The sequence below is a fragment of the Oncorhynchus masou genome, chromosome 12 (genome assembly GCF_036934945.1).
Source record: "Oncorhynchus masou masou isolate Uvic2021 chromosome 12, UVic_Omas_1.1, whole genome shotgun sequence".
In the NCBI taxonomy this organism is placed as follows: Eukaryota; Metazoa; Chordata; class Actinopteri; order Salmoniformes; family Salmonidae; genus Oncorhynchus; species Oncorhynchus masou.
Genome location: NC_088223.1, coordinates 53,115,338 through 53,136,181, shown reverse-complemented (window position 1 = coordinate 53,136,181; position 20,844 = coordinate 53,115,338). Strand labels below are relative to the sequence as shown.

The following is a 20,844-nucleotide window of genomic DNA, read 5'->3' as shown; positions in this document are numbered from 1 at the left end:
TCTCCTCACATCAGTGAAGCAAATGGGCAAAGATTTACACTCATACCGGGCATACCAAATGCGTACCAAACAAAATGTGGTGAAACTTGTGTAAATTATCTATTGTTTGATACATCCTTGATACATCCGTTGAATCAGTCAGGGGAGAGGCAGTATGTTCATGCTACCTTGACAATGGGTGCTGTTGAGTCTCTTATAGCCCTGAGGGCAGGTGGAACCATAGTCTTCTATGATGGTCTGCAGCTTCACCCCAGGATCTGAGGGTAAGGCAGAGAAGGGGGGGTGAAAAGGGGAGAGAATGGAAGAATGAGAGAGGAAGGGGAGACTACACACAGCTCATCAACGAAAATAAAATAATGTCTCATGAAATGTCTGAGAATCTGAGAAGAAAGACAGGCCTAAACTAAACCATTAGGTAATGGATCAGGCCTACGCCAGAATGATCCTATTCTGTTTCTAATAGCAGCAGCGTCTGTGATCATTGCTTCCAGTTAGTCATACAGTCAGTTGCACAACGGGTCCTGAAAGGGCGCTTGCAATACCTGGGACCACCCATATGTCAGTTGCACAACTGACTGCATGGGATCAACTGACTGCAAAAAAAATGTGTGTTCCACATTAACTCAGCCCCTCTGAATCAGAGAGGTGCGCGGGGCTGCCTTTATCGACATCCAAGTCGTCGGCAACCGGTGAGCAGTTGTTGTTGGGGGTTATCTGCCTTGCTCAAGGGCAGAATATCAGATTTTTTTTCCCACTTTACCATCTCAAGGATTCAAACCAGCGACCCTTCGGCTACTGGCCCAACACTCTTAACTGCTAGGCTACCTGCTGCCCTGGACTAAGTAGCTCATTTAGCTGTTCCTTGTTCAGTCTGAACACACTGTCAGCATAGGCAGCGAGACAGTAAATGTGTGTGATTCCATGGGACAGAGATATGTGTATAGATGAGACCCGTTTGATCAGAGCCTGGGTTTGAGAGATTACAGGTATCCAAGCATGAGTATGAACCAGGACGTACTAAGAGAGGGGAAATAAAATAAAAGAGGGGTGAGCGACCAAGTGAAACTCCTCTTCATCTGGGGGAAAGAGAGAGATTCAACAGAAGGAATCAAATGATGATAGAAAAAATAGTGGTCTATGAGTGATTTTTCCTCCAGGCAGGAAAATTAGAAGAATGCTTTTGTGGGAAACTGTGGGAGCATCGCGTTCCAAAATACCTTTCAAAAATAGATGGAAGAAAAGTACAACTTGAAAAAAAGTTCATGCTTCCCAAGAAAAGCCCAGAATCATATTTTCCACTTGTTGCTTTCGTCTGTTCATTCGCAGAAGACATGTCTCATGAAAACAATAGAACGTTCCTTCAACGTTACTAGAAAAGAGGCGAGAAGCATGCCAGACAGGGATCCTGCTGTCCCAAGTTTAAAGATTAACCATAACTATCCTTTTCTTACAAAGGTTTCTTTGTCTGACTCACAACTGAGGAATGGAGGAATAGAAAAATGGAAAAAGGTAAGTTGGCCAAGATTTTCATGGGGCGCAGCTTGAAATTCAATTTTCGGCAATTCGATGACAGTATTCCACTGGCCTGGCACATGGGAAGACACTGCAGAGTTCTTTTCCCTCTCGCTCTCTCTCACTCACTTGCACACATGCACAGACACACACACACACACAAACACACACTCACACATATACACACACACATGCGTACACACTTATACAAACATAGACATACACAAATGACTTGCGTTAATGCAGGCTCATTATTTCATAAGTTGGGAATGAATTATTGGCGTGGACGCTTGGTGTTTTTGGCTCCATAAACAAATGACTTAATGCGTATAACAGCAGAGATCGAGATCAGATGGACATCTGCCAAGGAGTTAGATTATAAACAATGGAAGCTCAGTTTTCACACCTGACAGATAATAATCCCTATACATGACAGATAATCGCTATACATGACAGATAATAATCACTATACATGACAGATAATAATCACTATACATGACAGATAATAATCACCATACATGACAGATAATAATCACTATACATGACAGATAATAATCACAATACACGACAGATAATAATCACTATACATGACAGATACTAGTCACTATACATGACAGATAATCGCTATACATGACAGATAATAATCCCTATACATGACAGATAATAATCCCTATACATGACAGATAATAATCACCATACATGACAGATAATAATCACTATACATGACAGATAATAATCACAATACACGACAGATAATAATCACTATACATGACAGATAATAATCACTATACACGACTGATACTAATCACTATACACGACAGATAATAGTCACTATACATGACAGATAATAGTCACTATACATGACAGATAATAATCACTATACAATACATGACAGATAATAATCACTATACAATACATGACAGATAATAATCACTATACATGACAGATAATAATCACTATACACGACAGATAATAATCACTATACACGACAGATAATAATCACCATACATGACAGATAATAATCACTATACATGACCGATAATAATCACAATACACGACAGATAATAATCACTATACATGACAGATAATAATCACTATACATGACAGATAATAATCACTATACATGACAGATAATAATCACTATACATGACAGATACTAATCACTATACATGACAGATAATAATCACAATACATGACAGATACTAATCACTATACATGACAGATAATAATCACAATACATGACAGATACTAATCACTATACATGACAGATAATAATCACAATACATGACAGATAATAATCACTATACATGACAGATACTAATCACTATACATGACAGATAATTATCACTATACATGACAGATACTAATCACTATACATGACAGATACTAATCACTATACACGACTGATAATAATCACTATACACGACAGATAATAATCACTATACACGACAGATAATAATCACTATACATGACAGATAATAATCACTATACATGACAGATAATAATCACTATACATGACAGATAATCACTATACACGACAGATAATAATCACAATACACGACAGATAATAATCACTATACATGACAGATAGTAATCACAATACACGACAGATAATAATTACTATACATGGCAGATATGCAGTTAGAGATGTAGGATAGAAGATCACAAATGAAAGAATGGCAGATCACCAGTAGTCTAGAAAGGACACACACACACATACTTACACTTAAGCAAGTCAATAATTCCATTCTGAGGCATTTGTTACTCACATGGTAGCTTGGGACATTTATAACATTTGTTTTGTCCCCAGGAGTTCCCGACACTTCCACAGCAGTCCTCCTGATTGGTCAGTACAGGGAGAGGGGTACTACTACACTGAAGCACATGGCGTGAGAGAGAGAAGGAAAGAGGGAAATGCACACAATGGCGTTTGAAAAACCATAATACACTTATTGTATTTAAAGTGACAATCACTATGTTGATGGGTGGTGTAACTCACAGCTTGTTTGGGTGTGGTCTCCTGGAAGCACCGCCCCCTGGGTTTGTGAGTCTGAGGGGTCAAGCGTGTCACGGTTTTATGAGGGGGCTTTGAATCCGATTGGTCGAGAGGATGGATGACAACAGATGTGTCGTGTGCATGGTGGACACGGACATTGAACTGCACTGAAAAGAGAGAACGATAGAGTGAGAGGGAGGGAGAGAGAGAGAGAGAGAGAGAAAGAGTGCCGCGAGTAAGAGACAGAGAGAGAGTAGCAGAGAGGAGGGAGACGCCAAGAAAGACAGGGAGAGACAAACACATGGGAGATTACATGAATATGATTACAGTTCTTTACCATGCCACCCAAAATAAACTGCTATATGGGCACAGGTATTGATAAATACAGCAATATGACTGTGGTTTCAGTGCCCACAGTTTGCCATGATGGGTACCTTCTGATGAGTGGTGGCCTGCCCCCTGTGCCAGGGGAAGGGTGAACACAGAGTGGGTCTGTGTCAGCTGTGGTCGCCCCATGGCCGCCTGCTCGCCCTGGCTCTGGCCGTCTGGCAGCACTGACAGCGTGTAGACTGGTTGCTTGTTGCCCCGCGCCGCCTGGGCCTCAGGCATCTGCCGGAGCGGGAACTGGCACAAGCGACCAGTAAAACCTGGCGGGCACAGGCAGTGGGTCCGCGAGCTGCACACCCCTCCATTCATGCAGGTCAGTGGACACACAACTAGAGAGAAAGAGGTGTAAAACACATCACCAAGACATGAGGAGAGGAAAAACAGGTACACATGGTGAACATCATCAACATAATGTAAATTTGTGCTTTCTTTCATTTGGAACATTATTGTAAACAGAGAACAGTTGGGACTTTTATAATAGCAGGACCATAGTTCCGGTAGAAAATAAACATGTCATCCCCCACAAATGATGGAGCGCCCTCTTGGGACAATTTTGTAAATCCCAGATCTCTATGGCAAGACGCATCATTCACCCGAGTTTCGTAAAAATCGGACCAGTGAGGGTGGCGCACAATTGTCCCAGCGACGTCCGGGTTCTGGGAGGGTTTGGCCGGGGCGGGCTTTACTTGGCTCATCGTGCTCTAGCGACTCCTTGTGGTGGGACGGGCGCCTGCAGGCTGACTTCGGTCGTCAGTTGGACAGTGTTTCCTCCCACACGTCGGTGCGACTGGCTTCCGGGTTAAGTGGCAGGGTGTTAAGAAGTGCGGTTTGGCGTGTCGTTTGGCGTTCCGAAGGACGCATGACACAACCTTTGCCTATCCCGAGCCCATTGGGATATTATTTATAATTAACGTATGTAAAGTTGATTACTATAGCACCTCCCTTGGGCCAATTAGTGTAATTTTCCAAATGAAGGATTTTTATGGCAAGATGCATCAAGACGCACCATTCACACATCATTTTTTTTTGTCAAAATCAGACCAGTGGTGTCTGAGATATTGCATGGATTAGCTAGACTCACATACCTGAGCATGTGTGCCAAATCTCAGGACTCTGAGTCAAACAAATCAAGAGATATAAACATGTGCCCATTATAATGTCAATGTGTGGTCGATATGAACGTTCTTGCATATGTTGAGTCTTGACAGTGCTTGCAACATGTGTACCAAATTTAGATTTATATGCATTTATGTGCCAGACCACACCCACATGAATGTTTATTGGTCAATAGAGGCCATATTGTTTTAGGTACTACTCTGGAAAATTGAGAGAGCTTTGTCCATAGTGGCCATGTAGCAGGTTCCGTGCAGATTAGTCATTCGATGCCAGAAGAGTAGCATTTTAAGTGTTTTTCACAATATTCAAAATGGCAGAAAATCCAACATGGCAGACCTTATGGGTCCCTTAGGCAGATGTGGTCCTTGTGAGGAGAGAGACCTACAGTATGTACCAGATTTCAGGACTTTAGGTCAAACGGGGTGAGGGGCGTGTGACCTTTCAAAGTTTGAATTTTCAATCTCTTACTATAGCGCCACCATCTGGCCAATCAGTGTATTTTTGTAAATGCCGGACCTCTATGGCAAGACATATCATTCACCCGAGTTTCGTCAAAATCAGGCCAGTGTTGTCTGAGATATCGCACGTGACTACCGTATGAATGTCCCAACGGACGGCGAGAGATCCACAGCAGGCCAGAGCAGAACACTGATACAAACGATGGCTTTTTTCACTGGGATTTGGAAAATATTTTCAACCACAAGAGCTCTGCTTAAAGAAAGAGCTTCATGCCATATATATACCGCTCTGTAGGCTTCCCTTTGTGTTTACTTTTATAGTCGCCACTTGTCTCCCTAAAAAGGAGAATCAGATGGAACAGTGGGAGCCAAGATCTGGCAGCTAAGAGTGCATACCAGACTGAGACGTTCAGCATAAAGAATGGAATCAGAATTCAAGATGTGCCGTGCTAAAATATGCTGCAATACATGCCGTAATAACACACATAGTTCAATAGACATACAACAAAGTGCGCAATAATAATCAATTACTAATATTTTGTGTACTTTCTCTGTCCCATAATGGGGCCATGAAATGAAGCAGAAGTTGAAGCTCAGTGGTCTGGATGTCTTGCCCTGCAGTCTAGCATAGCAGTATCACAGCAGTGTTGAGTCCCACGGCAGGAAGAGAGAGAGCGAGATACAGAGAGAGAGAGAGAGAGAGACGACTCGGCACGTCGGACTGACATGGAGACCCACCCAGTGGTTGAGAAGAGGCCTCTTCGTGTTACCCGCCCCGCGGAGCAGAGCTCCGCACACTGAAGCAATTAGGCCTGGACTGCCTCGGAGTCTAGGCCGCTGTGTAATGACGGGACTAGATCACCTCAAACATAGCGGGGACATCTTTAAACCAATGAGAGTCAAGGAAAAGAGCAAACGGAGAAATCACAGCCATAATGAGATGACACGAGGCTGTGCAGCTTATGTTTAAATGTGTAGTGGGATAGGCTGAGCTGTTCTGACGCAGCCTGCACTGCCTGCACCATAATTAAACTTGACAGTGGTCTTTAACCATACACCCAAAACAGGCAGCTACACGCAGCAGCAGGTTAATGGTGAGGCTTGCAGATTGCAAGGGGAAACCTGTATAGCAAATCCAGGTGGAGAAGGACTTCCCTTCCCCATGCACAGCTCTCCAGACATCTATTGTGTCTGATGACTTTTGTCCCTGTAGAGAAAGCTGGAAAGATGGAGAGAGAAAGCGGAAGAAAGCTGTTGGGAATGGAGAATTTGGGACGAGAACACAGAGAAAGAGACGGAGAGAGAAAGACAGGGGCGTAGTCTCCTTCCAAACCCGATTATACAACTTCAACCCACAGGGACCAGAGAGACAACATAGGAAAAGTCTGGTAAGGCTTGGGGAGAGGGCCCGTCTGGCAGAGAAGCAGTCTCCGAGAGAGCAGAGCAGACCCTCTGACGGGGAACTGGAGCTCACTGCATTCACACACACACACACACACACACACACACACACACACACACACACACACAAACACTCCGTGGCCAACAACAGGACGGGGTTCTATGGAGAAGAAAATAACACCGCCCTTAGGTAAAGTTAGTCAAAATGATACCTTTGTCTCCATGAACATGTTGCACACATGCCTTGAAGCAGACTGTACATAAGCTGTGTTTAAAATAAAATCTGGTGAATGAGCCTTTCTTTTGATGTTTCGAATTAACCCCAGCATGGGGCTTCACAACAGAGACGACAGCACATAGCTGTCTGCCATTTATAGCACACCTCTTGCTGTGTGCTTGCATTTACAACGTTCATCCCTTCCCCACAGATTTGCTAGTTGGGTGGAGTACTGGTGCTTAGCATGACAGGCTAAACACATATCTTATGAATTAGAGAGGGTGGCCCTCCAAGTCCACTAATTTGACTACACCACGCTGCCTGGGCCAGGCAGCCAGTTCTCAGACTGCTCCTGTCACAGTCAATAGGAGGGATTTAAACTCCACTCTCCTCCACATCTGCTTCACCTATCTAAACCCAGGACAGGGCAGTTTGAGAGACCTGGGTGTAAATGCACATGGACTAATGCTTTCTGCAGACTGTGCTTGAGTGAGTGAGGTGATCGTGGGACTGTTATGTTCCAGTCATGATAATATGTGTTCCACTGCATCCTTGAATTATGAAACCCGACTGGGCACAACAAGTCTGCAGATGGGAAATTCTCCCACTCTGTGGAGTGGGTAGCAGGCTGTCAGAATGGCCTAGAATAGATCATCTGAAACACTAAAGCCACCCAGCTATAGAATCACTCCAACAAATGCTTGGTGCTATCTAGGCTATATTATACAGTGCGATATACTATAAAGCACTTCTATGGAACCCATGATCCCAATATGGATATCAATTCTTAGTCACCACCATTAATACTGACGCCCAAAATGTAATTATGCTCACATCTCACTTTCACATTATACAATTGTATTGGCATGTCTTAGGAAATAGATTTCATACTCAAAATTGGGGTCAGATGTGTTCCAAACCGTAGTCAAAGGGGAAATCTTTTTCCTATCCAGTCATGTGCTGGAACCGAAAGAGAGAAAAGAGCGGGGGAGAGAGGGAGGAAGAAAGGAACAAATGTTGGCTTTAAAGCTCTTCTCGACATAGTGTTTTATGTGAGGAGTAAGAGCTCGTTCCTCACAATGCCATGATTTAGACCAGTGGAATCCAAAATCGGGGTAATTGCGGTGGGGTCTCCAAAATGTTTGTTTTTTTCTATATACTGTGTATTCGGAAAGTATTCAGAGATGTTTCTACAACTTGGGTCCACCTGTGGTAAATTAAATTGATTGGACATGATTTGGAAAGGCACACACCTGCTTACAGGTGCTCCGAGACAGGATTGTGTTGAGGCACAGATCTGGGGAAAAGTACCAAAACATTTCTGCAACATTGAAGAACCTCAAGAACACAGTGGCCTCTATCATTAAATGGAAGAAGTTTGGAACCACCAAGACTCTTCCTAGAGCTGGCCGCACTGAGCAATCGGAGAAGGGCCTTGGTCAGGCAGGTGACCAAGAACCCAATGGTCACTCTGACAGAGATCCAGAGTTCCTCTGTGGATATGGGAGAACCTCCCAGAAGGACAACCATCTCTGCAGCACTCCACCAATCAGACCTTTATGGCAGAGGGGCCAGACAGAAGCCACTCCTCAGTAAAAGGCACATGACAGCCTGCTTGGCACCTAAAAGACTCTCAGACCATGAGAAACATCCAACCTGACAGCTTGAGAGGATCTGCAGAGAAGAATGGGAGAAACTCCCCAAATACAGGTGTGCCATGCTTATAGTGTCAGACTCAAGAAAACTTGAGGCTGTAATCGCTGGCAAAGGTGCTTTAACAAAGTGCTGAGTAAAGGGTCTGAATACTTATGTAAATGTGATATTTCAGTTTATTTTATTTTATACATTTTCAAACATTTCTAAAAACCAGTTTTTGCTTGGTCATTATGGGGTATTGTGTGTAGATCGATGGGGGGGGGGGGACTCTTTAATCAATTTAATCCATAAGGCTGGAACGTAATAAAATGTGGAAAAAGTCAAGGGGTCTGCATACTTTCCGAATGCACTAAATATATATATATATACAGTATATATATGTTGATGTCAAATTGTACGGTTTTGTCATTAGATTTGGGGTGGGGTGAGGTCCCAATAAATTATTGGGGAAAAATGGTGTCCCCAGAAATTCCAGCAGAAAAAAATGGGGTCTCCACTAAAAAAGTTGATTTTGACTGAAACTGACAGTGTGTAGGAGATAAACAAGCCAAGGGAGGCACTACAAAAACAGAGAGAGAAAGAAAGATGGATAGGGAGAGAAAGAGAGAGTGGAGGTTGCGAGAGAGCACGAGAGAGAAGAGGAGAGGGAGGGAGGAGTGGAGAGAGGGGGAGAGTGTGTAAGAAAGAGCGAGAGAAAGAAAGGGAAGTAGAATAGAGAAAGTGCAATGGAAAAAGCATCAGAGGGATCCAAATTAATCTGTTATTTTTTTCTTCAGATGCAGAGGGACTTTCTTTTCAGAAATACATACTTGTCATTCTTCAACTGTAGCGTGGGCAAGCTGAGACAGCTATACACACATGTCCTTTACACACACTGACACATTACCAGAGATTTGGCACATAAACACAGAGCTATACATACCATGCTATACATATACAGAAAGTCTGACACACCAACACACATGTTTAATTATGTTATTATTTCAGACCAACTACTGGCTGCTAGGCTTTATTACAACCACCCACGTTTGAGAGTGACAGGGTGGAAGAGGTTAATCCAAGGATAATATTAGGCCTTACTAACTCAAGACTTGAGCAATGATCTGACCCATGTCCAGTGCCAAACCTAGACTCACGTGAACAGGGACCATTCTATTTCCTTTTCAGTATTCCAAAGCCCCGGGAGCAACAATAGGTTCAACTAAGTCCCTGTTCAAATCGAACCGAGCCTGAAGAGACGACAACTCGGAGCTCTCAACTATCCCTGCATCACAGTTCTTACAACACATCGAAAACCAGCAAGACTCATACTTCCCCCAGACCTCAACAGTAACTTTAATAGGGGGAATCTCCTGCCTGTCTGTGCACTGTGTGCAGACGGAGGTGGGGGAGGGTGTGCGTGTGTTTCAGGGGCGCCCTCTGCGTGCCCCTGGGGTTTTGCTCTGACTGTGGCCACCCACCCACTTCTGTCTGTCTACAGATGACACAGCAGCAGCCTGGTTACCTCCTTCTACAGCCTCCCGTCCAACCACAGCCTCCCAACTCAAATATTCCCCGCTCAAAATGATCAAATTAGAGTTTAACGCTCCAGTTCAACAACTGGTCTACGTACAGTGAGCTGCTCGTCTGATATCTTACATTTCTTAGAAGATCATTCTGAATATGTCAGTGGGTCAGTGATGGCCTGCCAGCTTGTCATGGTTGAACAAATATTTAAAGTGATCATGAGATTATGATTATATGCCTTAAAAAGTATGGCGTTATAGAGGAGGGAGTGTTTGCCAAACCATCAGAAAATGATATTAAGTACATTTTTTCCTTCAGTATTACTATTACAGTATTAGGCTAGTATTACAGTATTATACTGCTGTTACCGTAAGCCGGTAAGCTACACAACCCAAGTCAAATCAATCCATTTTCATCTCTTCATTCCCACAAAAAACAAATACCATCAAAAGGACAATGACAAAAACAACATCACACCACAATAACAATCACCACCACTACCACTACTACCACTATTAAAAGGGCATGATTACAATAATGGGAGGCACTGCGTGTTATGACGCTCTTGCCTTCACGGTCAGTAGAAAAAGCAAGAAACCACATCCCCAAATATGCCTGCTTTAAACTGGCGCTGTGAGACCGCATACCACATACACAGAGTGGACTATGGACTGGGCCAGACTTCTGTAGCCATGCCCATAGCCCAGGGTAAATGACATAATCACTGGCTTTTTAAAAACACAGGCCTGAGAAAGTCTCCTCTGCTTCCTCCTGCCGACTAGCAGGCCGCCTGGGAGTAAGGGCCTCTGCTTACTGAACGGGCTCGAGCTACTCATAATGTACCCTTGCATCCCCTCAACCCCTTGCATCCACCCCAGATCACTTGGCAAGGAGGGATGCAGCCCTCCAAACAGTGCCTGTTCCAATGCTCAACACACATAGAACATTTGCAGTCACAAAATGACTGCTGTCTTTAACAGTCTACTGGCACAAAATGAACGAGCAGAAATCTTGCCTGAATAAGACCACCCTCGCCAGGGTTTGATCAACTTTCATTTTTAGTCCACTTCATTAATCCCACCCCCTTTTTTTTGTAAAGCAAAATTATCTAGAACGCTTATTTTGATGTAAAAATAAACAATATATACGCAGATCACTTCTAACATGACATATCATTCGCATTCATCTGGTGTGAGACTACAATATTGCACTGTCTGTCTGTCTGATTATGTATAATTGCCCAAACCCATCACTCCAATGCCTGCTCAATGGGCATATTATGACATGTCATGGAGGTATGTGAGGTTGTTTCTAAGGCCAGCGGTAGGCATGATCCCAGTGTAACCTGGCAACCCCCTGCACCAGAGCTATTTAACGTCTGTGGAGAGAGAGAGAGAGAGAGAGAGAGGGAGACAGAATGTTGGCACCAGCTTTGGGTGATGTCATGTAATCACTGGTCTAATCTGTCCTGTAGTATACACTGTATCAGCAGGCCAGGTAGAGAGAGGAACGCTGACAGTACACCCAGCAGAGCTGATGTGAGCTATCTGCCCAGGCCCGGTGACGATGCGATGGCACACCCCTCAGGGGAGGTATGGGTCTGTAGTGGCTCAGGGCATCTCAGGGCCTTCGCCCCCTGTCCTGGCAGCAGCACTGTTATTCTGTATTTACCTTGGCTAATGGCTGTGCGGCTCCAGAGATCTGGTCGGGGGGTGCAGTTACACAGTCTCACAGTGCTCACATTCCACTAGCCAGCTTTAAATAACTGCTCCCTTTCTCCCCCACCCAAAGCAAATGGGAGGAAAGCGTGTTAAATATGGCAAGCCAGGCTAGCTCCTCCGATATTAGCCTCAAATGTGAGACGGCCTCCTTCCTGACACACACACTGTGTTCCCTCATCACTTTCAAAAATGACCTCTAATTGGTGTTTTGTTTATGGAGCTTCAGCTGCCAAAAACAATTTGCCTCTCACTGTTTTTTCTTCTTCTCAACCTGCACCGAAGTGTTGACTTGAATAGAGCCAGTGACAGGACAGGAATAGCCCTTAGAGGAGGAATCGGATTCCATTAAAAATCCCAGTTTAAGATCCCCAAATAAACTGGACTGTCGATCTACATTGCCTGTGACCTTAAATAACCTGAGATATTTGCCCTCCATACGAGAGCAGCCTAAACCATGCACGCAGAAACATTACAACACAGCCTTGAGGGAAGGCTGATGACATGGCACCAAACATGCACACATACACACACACAAAGTGTGAATCCCCCTCTCTATGGCCTTAGGAGAGACTGACAGAGAGTGTGTGTGTGAGTAAAGCTCTGCTCAGACTCACCTCTGGGCAAAGCCAAGCCTGCGGCACACTATGGAGTGGTGCAGGTTTCTGGGTTGCCCATGTTTACTACAGCACCCATAACTTGGCATCAGAGGAGGAAGTGAGTGAGTGTGGGGAAGGACTCAGAGGGAAACTAAAGTGTGTCTCTAAACAGGGACAGCAAGCCCTGGGCAGCTCCAGTTCGGCTTGTTTTTCTGACTTCTCTTTTACCTTTCATTCTCGTCTGACCTGCACCTCTGAGCAATACCCAGGGAAACCCCAAATAAATCCCTGCAATAATGATTGGGTTTGAATGACCCATTAAACTCATATTTTGTGCATGATCACATTGGTCATTTCACATTCTCACATGACCTCCGTCCTGAGCCACGGATAGATAGACATGAGCCAGATGTGCTGCGGTAGGATGGAGGGAGAAGTCCATCGGGAACTGAACACAGGGGGAGTGACATAGGCCATTCTAGAGAGACAGAAGTCAGCTCAGCCTCAACAGTAAGGATGGGAATGTTGCTGAGGTTAGAGGGTCCACCACTTCCCTGCATATCAAAGTTGGAGGAAACCTGAGTCCCAGATACAGATACAGAGTGACTGGGCTGAATAAGACAGCAGGTTCAGTTTAGGATACAGACAGATACAGAGTGACTGGGCTGAATGAGACAGCAGGTTCAGTTTAGGATACAGACAGAGTGAGAGTGACTGAGAAGCAGAAGCAGGTCCAGAAGAGGTGGAGAGCAGCTGCTGCCGGTCTGCTGAGGTTGATGGGTGGAATGCCTGCGCGGTAGCAACCTTTGAGGAGAAGAAAGGCTGTGTCCTCCGTCCCTCACCCAAACAGAGCTGTGTGCAGTCAAACTGGGGGAACAGGCTCAGAACTACAGTGGGTAAATACTGCAGGGACGGTGGGGGTGGGAGGAATGTCTATCAAGATTCCCATTCCCAGTCTCTTAAGTCATACATCCAGAGTGCTACTTCAGTCTGACCTGCTCAACCTCTATGACTATGAGGAGACATAAAAAAAATAAAAAACATTTTATTTGTATTTTTTAATGTATTTAACCGTTATTTGACTAGGCAAGTCCGTTAACAACAAATTCTTATTTACATTGGCGGCCTACACCAGCCAAACTCGGACAACACTGGGCCTATTGTGCGCCACCCTATGAGACTCCTAATCACAGCCCGTTGTGATACAGCCTGGATTTGAACCCGGGTGTTGGTAGTTACGCCTCAAGCATTGAGAAGCAGTGCCTTAGACCACTGCGCTACTCGGGAGCCCAACACAGACCAATACCTGCCTGATCCAATGACCAACTGCCGACTGACTCTTTTCATCTGTAGAACCTGCCGGAAACTAAACATATAACAGTATCTCAACATACAGCACATGCCATCTCTGATGTGAATATAGGATTTGTCTTTCATATGTAATTTGAGCACGACAAGAGAAAATGCTGAGAAATGCAAGCTTAAGTTAACTTAGCAACTCTCCCATTTTAGTTTATTTTCACATACTACAGCATGTGAATCCAGAGGCCATCGTCCAGTGCAGACAGGAGTCTGTGTGACCTAGCTGTCTTTCAGCTGATTTGTCCCTGGAACAGTAAGTGTAGCAGTAACAGTAGCAGTAGCTAATCCCTCTCTAGCCCTGCCGGATTCCCCACACTGTCTGTCGGAGGGCTGGGGGTGGAGGGGGGTAGCCAGCCCTGCTTTATCAGGGACAGATACATAGAATCCACAGAACAGAATGAAGACGTCCCTGTGATTCTATGTCTATGCATAAATCCTCCCCTTAAGGAGGAACGTCCAGTCTCACCTCAGATCACCTGGTGACGAGAGGAGAAGTGACCAAACCACTGGACGTCCTGAACATGACACTTCAGACAGTAGCATAGTAGAAGTATTAAGAGAATGAGCACAGAATGGAAAAGGGTCGCTTATTTATATAATAAACCACTGTTGCGGTTGACTGGTTTGTGTCAATTCTCATTTAGCAGAAATTACATTTAAAAAAAAAATCCTGCTTCAAAATATCTGTTTATGTTTCCATGTCAGAATCTGTTCAAGTAGATACTAATCCAAATCTTCAACTGAACAACAAAAATCCAGGATGGAAATGTACCTACTGTAATATATAGCAATAGCTGTGAGGCCAACCTGGAAAACCCGCTGAGACCCAGTAGATTTCCCTGAAACTCACCAAGCATTATTTATGAATTTTCTCAAAATATCCTACAACAGCTTTAACAACATTGCTCTTGTGAAGACTTTAAGAAAGGCAATCTTGAATCATTAGGCAGAAAATGACTGCATTTGGAAGTGAACTGCTTCACGGCAAGGTTCTGGCATGTCTGCTCAGTCTAAGCCTCAGCCTTGCTGTGGTGCTGACGTCACAGCCACTCATATACGGAAAAGTGTTAATATTGCTGTCGCTGACCGCGGCCATTTTAACATGCTAGAGAGAAAATTCCACATGTCCATAGAGTACACTGTCCACACACACTTCTGGTTTGCCAAAAGCTGACACGGGCTCAAGTTGCACTCTGTAGCCCCTGCCAGACAAACCCAAACAACTGCACTAAAGCCTGGTTAAATGCAGCTTACAGTACGTACAATACCAGACACAGGGCCGTTTGTACGCTAGTTTGATTCTCCAGACCAAATGTTCAGATTACACAAAATGAACAGTCCTGTGTTGCACTGTAATTACAACTGGAGTATGTAAGGAGGGCCATTTTGATGGTTTTGTGATCAAAGGGTGAGCAAGTTCATTCACAGTGCAGAGGAAGAGACTTTCTGTATGTATGGCAAACACATGTTCAAAAAGTTCTGTAATATGCTTTTCTGTAGGTTCTGTAATATGCTGTAGTTCTGTAATATGCTGTAGTTCTGTAATATGCTGTAGTTCTGTAATATACTGTAGTTCTGTAATATACTGTAGTTCTGTAATATGCTGTAGTTCTGTAATATGCTGTAGTTCTGTAATATGCTGTAGTTCTGTAATATGCTGTAGTTCTGTAATATTCTGTAATATGCTGTAGTTGTGTAATATGCTGTAGTTCTGTAATATGCTGTAGTTCTGTAATATGCTGTAGTTCTGTAATATGCTGTAGTTCTGTAATATGCTGTAGTTCTGTAATATGCTGTAGTTCTGTGATGAAGGGCTGGTGGGGTGATGAGTGTAGGAACTTCACATTTCACAAGAAGTTCCAAAACAAAATCTGTACGACAACCTAAACATTGGGAAAATATGTGTAAATGTATAGGAAATGTGTGGGCCTAAGTGAATGTGAATGTTGCTCAAACTCCCTTGACCACAGACACCCACAGCCGACACTTTAAGGACGGCCTCTGCATGCATTTCCATAAATGTAGCTCTCACAGTGACTGAATCAGTTCCCTCGTTTACTACTGCAGTTTATTTTTGGGGTCCTGTTCGCATTCTAAAGCAAATCTTAGTCTGCCTTAATATGGGGTTTGAGGGGAAATCAAATCACACTAAAATAACCCTGGGCTCCACACAGATCAACATAGAAATAGACATCCACTCATCACAGCTAAGGAAAAAACGGAGCACTACAGTGCTCTCTCAAAACAGAGGCAATATTTTTTTAAATATTTTTTTTACCAGTATTGTGTTTTTAAAGCACACTTGCTAGTTTACATTTGAATGGTCTACTGTGATGGATCAAAGGATAGCAGCAGTTGTCAGCCTCCTTAAATACACTGAGTGTACAAAACAAAGAGGAACACCTTCCTAATATTGAGTTGCACCCCTGTTCCCCCCAGAACACCCTCAATTATTTGGGGCATGGACTACAAGGTGTCAAAGCGTTCCACAGGGATGCTGGCCCATGTTGACTCCAATGCTTCCCACAGTTGTGTCAAGTTGACTGGATGTCCTTTGGGTGGTGGACCATTCTTGATACACACGGGAAATTGTCGAGCATTGAAAAACCCAGCAGCATTGCGGATCTTGTCACACTCAAACCGGTGCGCCTGGCACCTACTACCATACCCCATTCAAAGGCACAATCAAACAGGGAAATGATTCCAATTGATTTTCAATCATTCATTTTTCCCATAGGGGATTTTAGAAACACTTAAAATAAGGGCTGTGTTTCGTGTAGGCTTACCCTGGCATGACGTTTTGACAGCTGTGTAAATCTCTCTAGGACAAGGTGACTCTTATCAATATATTCGCCTGTAATTACCCCCAACAAATGAAACGCTAATTGTCTGCTAATGTGGCTCATAAAGAACTACAAAAGCCATGATTATATGGACGTGCCAAATCAAGGCAATGGTAAGAATCTCTGAATGAACTATCTAATGTTAGCTACATGTATTAATTAATAAAATGGCTTTCTTTAAATGTATCTGTTAGCAATGGTGCCAGGTAGAGCTGACATGCAGGGATTTGTAGTCTTGCATGATGTCTACTTGATGCTAATTAGCATTTCCGAATCTGAAAGTAAATAGAGCCAAATATATTGATAAAAGTCACCTTGTCCGAGAGATTTACGTGGTTATCAAAACGTCATGCCAGGGTAAGCCTACACGAAAAACAACCCTTATTTTAAGTGTTTTTAAAATTACCTATGGGAAAAATGAATGATGGAAAAACGATTGGAACCATTTCCCTGTTCTACCGCTAGGTTTTATGGGTATTATGAAACCTCCACTGTGGGGCTGTATTGTCTCAAGGCTTAAAACATATTATTTAACCTGTCTCCTCCCCTTCATCTACACTGATTGAAGTGTATTTAACAGCTGACATCAATAAGGGCTCATAGCTTTAACCTGGTCGGTCTATGTCACGGAAAGAGCAGGTGTTTCTAATTTTTTTGTACACTGTGTTTATTGTGTCTGACAACTGCGGCTGGCCTGTGATCCATCACAGTAGATAATTCAAATGTAAACTGGCAAGGGTGCTTTTAAAACACAATACTGGTAAAATTGTTATCATTGTGAGAGTGTGTTGATTTAATGGTTGCTGGTCGAAGCTTTATACTGGGCAGTGTGAGAGGGAACAGTAAACTCTAGCAGATAAAACTCAACTTTCATTTTATGTGATGTTGGAGCTCCAGTCCGCCCACACTAGTCGTAAATCGTGGAGTTGAGTTTAGTTGGCTAAGTAAACTCCGGTGTAGGCTCCAGAATGTAAACGGTATAGGCCCAGGAGCCGTGGTTTACCACATTTTATCTGACACTGTTCAGAAAGTCTAAACTCATGCCAGCCAGACAATGTGGACAAGAGATTAGAGAAGGGGGAAAATCTGAAATATGCCAATGAGCCATGTCTGAGCAATGCGATGGTAATTTGGATTCTGATGATTAAGGCCTATTGGTCTATGTGTATTTTCTTCCCTACAAGGACTGATATTGTTTCATGGATTATACTTTTTTAAACAGCATAATTAGGTCAGGGTAAACAACATAATCTTTATTTCTGTAAAGAAAAGAAAACCATTATTGTTTATCATCACATCACCACTCACCCACTCTGAATCCAGGCCCTGTGAGAGTATCCGCCGACTGTCCGTTCTCGCCTATCAGTGTGGTATTGTTGCCCTGCTCACAAGTGTCCTGGCATTGGCCTTTCAAACAAATCCTCTTGCAGATGAGAGGGGCGATGATCACTTTGAAGCGCTCCCGGGTGGATGCGCGCTCTGCGCACCAGGCCAGCCTCTGGACACCCAGCCAGATGACGAGCAGATGGGAAATGATCAGAGAAGACATCCTGGCATCCTTCACCGCCGTGCGCAAAGACAAGGGGGCATTCACGGTGGCAAAAGGTAATGCTGTTAAAGGCTATTCAGAACAAAACACTAAGGGACTCTTTATTCCTTTCACTCGAACCCTGAAAACAACCAACTAACTTCCGGAGGTATTCCGAAATGTTGATTATAAAGGTGCCTCATACAACGAAAAAAGTGCTGAGAAAACGTCAGTGGTGTACTGCTTCCTTCCCTTGAAAACAGTACATTTCAGTCTCCCCGCATATAAAAATAATTCATTCCGAACAGTAAAATGTATGGCATTTTTATTTTAACTAAAATACAGGACCCAAAAGTTATCGAGAGAACTTTCTCATTTCCCTACCCGCTTTCTCGCTCTCCTTTCTCCCTGCTGTTGCTTGGATGGTTACTGTGTGCGTATCTGGGTTTGGGAAAGAAGGGAGGAGAGAGGGAGAGGGAGCCAAGCCAATCCTCTCCAGAAAGAGCTGGCAGCAGGCCAGGCAGCGCAGGAGCTAAGCTGAAAGTGGTTTCGTTGTTGGTTATTTCTCCTAACACCCCCTAACCAAGGAACGATAATGGCACAGCTGTGCGTGTCGCTCTGGAAAACACCTCCAAATCAAGTGAAAATGCCAACTGTGCGAAACAGCTCTCCAGTCAGAGGAATGTAGAGCATCATATGGTTTACAGTTACAGATGTGGGATGAAAAGAGGTGCCCGTTGACAAAACTCAATTTACCAAAAAAAAAAAAAACATTCATCATTAGCTCTCATAATTTAAACTCAACCTCAAATCTAGACTCTTAAATAAATGACCAATATTGGTATAAATGTGCCACCATACAACGACTGGGTGAGAAAGTAACAGCGCCAAGTCCAGCTATCCAATCAAAGTATATCGCTTGTTACTGTATTTAGTAGTGAAATATAAAGGCAGTATGACATAACAGAGCATTACCACATTCTTCCCTTCACTTACAGACCACACACCCACACCATTAGCTGACCTTCACAATCAGTCAAAGGTGGACAGTTGGGGTCAGGAATGTCATCCGGTGAGTTCATGTGATGGGCCAGAAAGAGAAAGTGAGAGTTGGGGAGAGGGTTGAGTCACTTCCTCTACAAAAAGTGTGAATATTTACTTTCAGTCGCTAAGGAAATGACTGCATGGGCCTGGAGAGAGTTCACAGGCTGCACTTACATTTCTCTCCCTGCGCTTCTCTCCCTCACAGCAACATCCACTGCCAAGACAGACATTTGCACAAAACACACTCACATGCAAACTCACAATCGAATAAAACAACCACTCACAGAAGCGTACAAAAATAGAAGCCAGTCGAGCTGTAGCACACCTACTCAAGCACATTCACTCACACCACAAACACACAAACTAGACAAAGACAGCTGTTGTCCACTGCCTCCCTACCCAACTAAACTAATACCCAACTCAGAGCCCAGTCCTGCTTTTTACATTAGAATGGGAGAGGTACTTACATACTAGACTGATGAGAAATGGAGTCAGGAACACAATCAGGATGCTGCCACCTGCACGTAGAGTGGACAGAAGACTATCAAAGGTTTGATTTCTGACTGCCACTCATGACGAGACTGAGTCACAGCTATAGAAAGGAGGGGGGATAAGTCATTGCCTAATGCCTTTAGTCCCATGGAGGACAAAGGAATTCCAGGTATTATAGATAACCCCCTTTGTAAACTCACTGGTTATTTATTACTTACAGACCAAGTAGTAAGGCAACTGTGACTGTCTTTACAACAACCCATATCCACCGCGTGAGATAGCAGTGAATGCCAAAACACCACCAGACTGGGTCAGTGGTACCAGCGGGACAGACTAAGACCACAGGGCAGTGGCAAAGGGGGAGGCTGTGGGCTTTACAGACATCACTGAGGTCAGCACTGGCATTTCAGTTGGACTGGGTAAACAAGGAGGGACTGCTGAGCCTAAGTCTGAGGAGGGATGGAAGTGTTTGGCTGTGATTTTCTATTTATCTAACCTTTATACGCTACTGGTTTTCCATGGGCCTGATTATGTTAAATATGGTGCTTCTCCAGGCATATCCTGTGACCCAGTCTACTAGCACGTCATCAACGTTTATGACGAGGGCCCTGTGGAAAAAGCAGGGAGTGTGTGGCTGTTTTTTTGTGTGTGTGCATGAGACCATCAATATAATCAAGCCATAGGGAAGAGGGGCTGTGTGTGTGTGTCATTGTAAGTAGTCTGTGGGTGAGGGTGTGTCGGCCCGGTCATATCCGTCAGGGAGGGGAGCAGGGTCACCACTTTGGTTGCATGTGTGGAAAACGAGAGTGGATCAGAAATACAGGGCCGCCGGCACCACCACAACACCCGTCTAACCACACCAGAGAGACCACGGGACGCTGAGTTCAACTCTGCCTCTGTTAACCAGGAACATCTTACATTTAATGTGCCCGAGCTCCACTGTTGACTTGAAGTTGTTCCACCACTAATCCTCATAAACATTGTGGAAAACAGAGTATATTGCAAGCTC

At 44.0% G+C, this 20,844-nt stretch overlaps 1 protein-coding gene across 7 annotated transcripts in view; it reads right to left on the bottom strand.

Annotated features, from left to right (window-relative positions):
* Positions 1-18,849, bottom strand: part of LOC135550389 (latent-transforming growth factor beta-binding protein 3-like) — a 34,026-nt gene extending 15,177 nt beyond the window's left edge. For 2 of the 7 annotated variants that reach the window (XM_064981139.1, XM_064981138.1), the window contains exons 1-5: positions 18,080-18,840; positions 3,943-4,224; positions 3,512-3,675; positions 3,282-3,387; positions 168-257 (exon numbers count right to left, since the gene is read on the bottom strand). In XM_064981139.1, coding sequence (XP_064837211.1) covers positions 168-257; positions 3,282-3,387; positions 3,512-3,675; positions 3,943-4,224; positions 18,080-18,320 — 883 coding nt within the window. In that variant the 5' untranslated portion in view covers positions 18,321-18,840. Of the gene's footprint in view, positions 1-167; positions 258-3,281; positions 3,388-3,511; positions 3,676-3,942; positions 4,225-18,079 lie in introns of all 7 variants that reach the window. The other 5 variants (XM_064981141.1, XM_064981143.1, XM_064981144.1 and 2 more) reach the window with 5 other exon arrangements.
* Positions 18,850-20,844: the final 1,995 nt, after the last annotated feature.